The following is a 7,340-nucleotide window of genomic DNA, read 5'->3' on the forward strand; positions in this document are numbered from 1 at the left end:
GAAATCCTATAATTCGACAACTCATGTAATTCGTCCAAATCGTGAGACCCATTGATTACATATACTAATTATACAATTAGAATATGTAATCGCACGTTTACGAGTGCAATTAGGAAATAATCGAAAGAGTAATTTTTTTGCTTTTAATTTTCCAAGTCTGTTAGGACGAGGATGAATTTAATTTTCCATTGTCCATCTGCCTAAGTGGATTTTTCCACCGGCCTTATCGACTAGTTAAGAAATAATTTCACTCCGCAGAATGCAATTACGACATAACTTGAACTGTGAAAGAAGCGCCAAACAGGAAAAAATAGGTCATCGTGTGCTTATAGAATAGATGACATAATCTGTTTTTAATTTCAAAATAGCAGCAATCTGTGGCATTATAATTGATAATAAACAAATAAACGTAAGAGCAGTTTATTTACTTTGAAACAAGATCCTTTTTAGACTTTGTTCGGGTTATTTCACATGTGAAAACCTACAAACACCATGCTGGGAAAAATTAGGTGAAAAAGGCAGATAGAGCGTTTGATATTTTCAAAAAATAATTCCCTTTTTCCTGATTTTATCTTGGCAGCTACTGCACTAAGAACCAAAAATTGTGGCCAAATTTAAAGTTACTAATTTTAGTGACCTTTCTTTGCCCAACCACGTTAATTTTTCCATCGCATGCTCAGTCTCCACTTTAAATTAGCGGAAATAAATATGAAAATCCATAATATGAATTTTTCCTCTTTGCTGCATGTCACTTACAAGCACAAAGGAAACAAAACAACCGCAAATTTTCGCATTACACATGGTTTCCCGGCTAAAAATTATTTACTCCGTTATAAACAAATTATTTGGATTTAAAGGGAGTTAGGATAGTACAAAACACATAAAAAGGGGTGTTTGATAGAACAGGAATCGGACGGGGGGTCGTGGGTAAACGCATGGGAGGGTCGTCAGTAAGATGTTATCGGCTTTTTTAAATAAAAGTGAACTAGACATTTTTGAATTGATTTTAAAAATACATTTTTACTGCGTTACAGGACGTCTGTTCTTAACTTTAAGCACGACCTGCGGTTAGGTTGTTCTATGCTACAAAGTCACGGTAGATATGATGGACTTTAAACTCTACCACGTTGTCACGACGATTAGATTTAAAACACAAAATAAAGCGATTTAGTAAAAAAGCCCGGTTTCTACTTGCTCAAGTCTTGCATACATATCAGCAATCAGTCTAATCCAACAAAAAGTGAATTTATATCAAAGCATTATTTACTTTGTTGCGTGTAAAGTCATTATCATTATTAGAAGAAGGAATTACAGAAAAAAAAATTCATAAGAATGTGACGACTATGCAAAAATAAGTTGTTTTTATACCGCGTAAAATCCATGACGTGTCAATGTAAATTGATTAGATATAAGTTATTTTTCTAAGCTGTGCATCCAAGCCACAGCAAAAGGTCACTCTAATGCGCTAGTGGAATAACTTCAGACGGGCCATTGAAGGTAAGCTTTTATTTCACGTTATTTCACGTCGTTCTTCTTTGTTTTTTGCGATTCCATATGAATAACTATATTTGTTAATATAGTTATTCATATGGAATCGCATCTGCAAAAATCACAGAACTTTAATTTTCTTAAAGGGGCTACGAACCGGTTAAAATGCTCACATTCCGTTTATTCCGCGCACGTATTAAAAATCCGGCAAACGTGTTTCTGAAAAGTATACTACAAAGAAATATTTCAGCTGGAGAAGATAAAAAATATAGATATATCTATATGTTCGAGTCTGTAAATTACATGCATGCCGGAGAAATAGCCATTTTTGTTTTCCGCCGCAATCAGCTCGACTTTCGTGTAAGTCACTAAAGTCGAAAACTAAATCTTTTTTGAATCACTTTTGAATATCATTTTTTATTAATTAATTAAGCACTCTTTATTAATTTAACAAAGAAAAGCAAAGTATTTATTTCATTTTTAATTGTAACCAACTCACAAAATCATTTCATGCAAAGTGTATAGCAGACTTTTTAAAAACTCTGCCATATTTTTGTTTTTTTCAAAAGCAAGCATAAAAGTAAAAGAATATTTGATATATTTTTCAATCCATTGTAAAATTTATCCATCCCTCCAAATTATTCTTTATAAAAATAGCCGTCATCTGTCTGATACGGAAACATAAATTGTAATAAATAAAGGACGAATGACCCTGTGGATTTTCCCACGGGTTAACGACTAGTTTCTATAATAAAAGCCGTATTTTGTTCGAAATAGTTGCGCACCTATTTTGGGGGAAAATAGCGCAGAACCAAACCAATCAAACAACTCAACAAACCAATTTTAAGATTTTAGCTGGAAACGTAGATTTCGAGACATCATCCTGCGCATTCTTTCACGTGACAACGAAGGAAATATAGCTTAGTTTGTTTTATAGTAACCTAGCTAAGAATGAATTAGCATTATGTTGAGAGTATTCTTTTTCTTTTCCTTACCGTGCAAATTAAATTAACAACACGATGTTGAATTCTGGACCCGACGTCGCAATTTAACGTCGTTTCAACTGATGTGATATCAACGTTGATACAACGCCGGATAAAAGACGTTGTTTTGTTGATTCGTCCAACGTCTTATTGACGTTTACACAACCGTGCGCCCTATAAAGATTTTCCATTAACTTGTTTTCAGATACGTTTCTTTTACTGACTTGTTATGATAGGTTTTAGAGTAAGTTTGTTTGAATCATTGGTATACGAAAATATCGTCCATCCTTATGTGGCAGGCACCATAAATTTTCGTTGACATTCTAAGTTTACTTGGGTGTTAATTTTTACATAGCTATTTATGGAGCCTTATGTAAATACAGTAGACTCTCCATAATTCGACTGTCCAGAACTCATACCTGTCCTTGACTCGAGCGACTCAGAAGAAATTACTCAATAAACTTTTAGAAAAAAAACTCTTTTTTTACAGGAACACTCTAAAGCTACAATGATTTTTTAATTCTCCGTTGGTGTTTAAGTTATAGAACAATGAAAATGAAATAATGTATTTTAAAGTTAAAGGTTAATAATGGCATTTTTGTATTTTCTTATTTTTCTTATATTTACATATATGTATATATATTCTCAATATTTTATTTAGATTGACAGCCATGATTCAATACGTCGTTACTGCTGGGGTCATTCTAATAAGTACCCTAGTTTTCTTAACAATGTTATGGAAATATTACATTTCCCGAAATTCCTTCCTAAAAAGTCCTCCAACTTATCCGTGGATTGGCACAGTACCGTACTTCGAACATAAGCCTCATTTGTTATATCGACAAGTTATGCAGTATGCCAAGGATTATAACTACCTGTATACGGTTTGGTTTGCACATGTCCCTATCATTATGGCGTCAACAGCTGAGTATGCAGAGGCTGTGCTGAGCAGCAAAGTCATGCTAAAGAAGTCTTCTTTGTATTGGACTTTATCAGAGTGGCTTGGGAGTGGGTTACTGTTAAGCTATGGAGACAAATGGAAACAGAGAAGAAGAGCAATAACACCGACATTTCATTTCACTATATTAAATGATTTTGTAGAAATTTTTACACGACAAGCAAAAGGGTTAGTTGCTAAGCTGAAGAAAGAGTGCGACACTGACAAAGCTATCAATGTTCAACTACCAGTAAGTCTTGCTGCTTTAGATGTCATCTGCGAGACGGCAATGGGTGTCAACACACAGGCTCAAGAATGTTCCACGTCTGAATATGCAAAAGCTGTATTTTCAATGAACGGGCACTTGCAACGTCGCCAGCGCTCGCCGTGGTTATGGCCAACCTTTATTTACAAATTGACAAAGACTGGTCAAGATTATTATAAACATTTAAAAATACTACATGATTTCACCATAAATGTCATAAACAAACGCATTCAATCCCGAAAAGCGTCATCCCAGCCAGGAGAAGAAGACACTGACAAACCAAGAAAGAAAGCTTTTCTCGACATGTTGCTCGAGCTTTACGACAAAGGTGAGATTGATGTAGAAGGAATACGAGAAGAAGTGGACACGTTCATGTTTGAAGGTCACGATACTACCGCAGCTGGTCTAAGCTGGACTCTATATCTTCTTGGTAGGAATCCAGAAATACAGCAGAAATTACATGCCGAAATTGAAAAAATAAATGAAAAGGATGGATTCACCTTAGACAAGTTGAAGGAATGCAAATACTTGGAATATGTGATTAAAGAAAGCCTTCGTCTCCATCCTCCTGTTTCGTTGTATGCACGGATTCTTGAGGAAGACACAAAGATCGATGGACACATGGTTCCAAAAGGTACAGAGGTGGGGTTGTTTGTTCAAGGATTGCACCTGAATCCTAAATATTGGAAAGAGCCTGAAAAGTTCAATCCAGATCGATTTGGCGAAGACAGTTACATGAAAAGAAATCCTTATACTTATGTTCCGTTTTCAGCAGGATCTCGAAATTGCATTGGTCAAAAGTTTGCTATGTTGGAAACAAAGATATTTTTGTATAACATTATGTCGCAATTTCGTGTGGAGGCTGTTCAAGAAAAAAATGAAGTTGAGGAATGTTTTGAGATCATTCACCGATCAACCAATGGCCTAATGATCAAATTCTTTTCAAGATAGATCAGGGAGATTTAAAACTACCTTGGAATGATATACCAAAACTTTAAAGCTTCTTATATAAAAACATTATCAAATCATTCATTATGTTTACTTGATTGGAAAATGTTTATGCAAATTGTATTCTTTAAAATATATTTATTGTTTTGCTTTATTATTGGGTCTAAAAAGTCTTTGCTTCATCGTTTAATAAAAAGGACAATTTGGCAAGTTTTTAGTGTCTTGTGAGCACCATTTTAGCACTGCATTATGCAACACTAGAGCAATGAAGCAATGGAGTGATAGTGTCAAGTGAATATTTGTCTTAGTTTTTTTTAGATTGTATTAAGCGTTTAAGCCCACCAGACTGCAACGATTCTTATTACGAGGGATATAAACCTAGTCTAAATCAGATGTATCTTATGGGGAGGAAATTTTTAGCACTTATATTTTTGAAAGAAATTCGTAATTAATTTTATACTATACAAATAAAATAAATATTTCTTCTGTTTCACATAGACATATTATTTTGAGACTGAAAAAAATTGCAAAAATAAACCGTTTTTCGCTTTTAAGATTGGTGTTTTATGCTTACGTATGTTAAATATTACGAAATATTTTATCACAGAATTGGAAAGCGAGTGATACTTTTGCTAACTAGTCGGATATTTTTTCAAAAGCGCATATTTTTTTTTGACTTTACTTAAGTTAGAATGTTCTTAAAAATGCTTTTAAGTGTAGTAATTTTAATTTTAAATATTCAATCTTTTGCGACAGTATCAAAAACATTTATACTCCCTTCCATAATTTATTACTCTTTTGTAACCTTTTCAATCAAGCCTTTTGGTAGACATGTTATGTACCGGAACAGCCTGAGCTAATATTTAAAACGCAAATGGTCAGTTAACTGTGGCTGTAAACTCTTATTACATAATACTATATTCGTCTATTAACCCAGCAAAATTTTGTCTGAGTTCAACAAAAATTTCAAGGTACAATTTACACACAGTTTGGTAACTACTTTCATGTTGCTGATGAAGTAGTCAACAATGTTGAACTTGGAAGTGTAAAAAGTCGGATTTGTATAGTCTTCTTTATTCAGTAAAATCAATAAATTTGGAAATCTTGTCATCGGGTTCTGAATAAGGTAGAAAGTTAACTAACTACCTTAATAGTTTCTCATTATTGGAGAATATTCACTCTTAATCCAAAAGTTTAAATTTGAATTCAATTTTGAAGAAAAAATCAAAACAAAATCTAAAGTCTACGTGAATTAACTCTTGTTTTTTGTATGTTATATAAGTAACTTCTGATTTTTCTTACAAACAAGCAAGAGTTAATTTACTTTGAAAGTTAAAGGCTCCATTATTGTTCCAATAAAGAAGGTGCACTAGCATACTTTCCATTTCGTGCATATACAAAGACTTGTTATTGATTTTGTTTTGATTTAACCTCTATTTTATATTATTGATTTTGTTAGAGTAAGAGTCTGGATATTAAGGCAATTTCTACGTGCCATGGCTACAAGTTGATAAGGCCCGTGGAAAGAACCACTAAGACAAAAAAAACAATGGCAAAATAGGTTGTTTCAGATGTTTTCCGACGTCAGCAGTGCATATAAAAAAATGCCGAAAATTAGTTCATTTGTTGCCTCTATTGTGTAAAGCCTAAAGCGCTGATCAAGAAAATGTGTATGATGTATATGATGTAGAAAATGTATATGATCATGGGCTTTTAATAAATGAGATTAACGGGTTTAATATTCTTGCTGACGTCCGTAAAGACCCGCAAAAACAACCAATTTTTTTTTTAGATTTAAATTTAGCATATCAGATATGCATTTTTCGGCGAAATCAAAGGAAAATAAGCATATCAACTTTGCCTGTCACAGACACACGGAACTGGCATATTATTAGATAGACTTGTCGATGAGGCCCGTGGAAAAATTCACTTATTAAAGAGATGTTTCACCAAAAATTAGTTTACTGTTTGTTACTATTCAGCCAGAATTTGTAATTTTCTTCGAAAAATCTGATCTCCCTTCAGAATGCCTAAATTCCAAAACTATTATATCTAATACTCAGGTTTAGCCCGTGGAACAACCCACGGGAATTACCCGATGTAATTATTTCGCGCATCTGTTATAAAATTATTTTGCGCACCTGTTATGAGATTACTCTGTGGTAGCCATGGTTCCTGGAAATATACACGGAAGCAGTGTAAACTACACATTTTTTATTTTTTATATTATAGTTTATAAGGAGTAGTGTTACGCTGCTTTCTCGTAAAATTCATGTATTTAACAATAACTGACGCATTTTTACGACCTGTTAAGTTAAAAAAGAGGCCTTTCTTGCAAATAGCTTTTAAAAAATCAAATTTGAAATTTTCTTGCACTTTTGTTCAGTTAAAAACATAATAAGTTTCAGCAAAAATAAGCACATCTAGCTTTATTGTTTCAAAAAAAATAAAAATGGTTGAAGATGAAACAAAATTTTACAAAATAATATTCAAATTCATGTTTAGAAGAAACAAAAATTACTTACTAAATCCTTCTAAAATTTATTGTTCCCCTCCTATTATGAAAAACTTGTTTTTGTTAATTTCCTTGAAAAGGCGCGAATAATTAAAGCTTCTTTAATGAAATAGACAACGGAATGTTAATTGTCCGCAACTCTCTTTGCCCGTGTAGTTATTTATAACAAAGAAACTGCATCGAAGGAACATTAAAAGTTAATTC

At 33.1% G+C, this 7,340-nt stretch overlaps 1 protein-coding gene across 1 annotated transcript; it reads left to right on the plus strand.

Moving 5' to 3' along the window:
• Nucleotides 1-1,398: 1,398 nt before the first annotated feature.
• Nucleotides 1,399-4,775, plus strand: LOC130636133 (cytochrome P450 4V2-like). The gene is made up of 2 exons (XM_057445762.1): nucleotides 1,399-1,497; nucleotides 3,133-4,775. Exon 2 carries the CDS (start codon nucleotides 3,143-3,145, stop codon nucleotides 4,622-4,624), a length of 1,482 nt encoding a protein of 493 aa, XP_057301745.1. The 5' UTR covers nucleotides 1,399-1,497; nucleotides 3,133-3,142; the 3' UTR covers nucleotides 4,625-4,775.
• The last annotated feature ends 2,565 nt before the right edge of the window (nucleotides 4,776-7,340 follow it).

The sequence above is a fragment of the Hydractinia symbiolongicarpus genome, chromosome 1, assembly GCF_029227915.1.
Source record: "Hydractinia symbiolongicarpus strain clone_291-10 chromosome 1, HSymV2.1, whole genome shotgun sequence".
NCBI classification, from domain to species: Eukaryota; Metazoa; Cnidaria; class Hydrozoa; order Anthoathecata; family Hydractiniidae; genus Hydractinia; species Hydractinia symbiolongicarpus.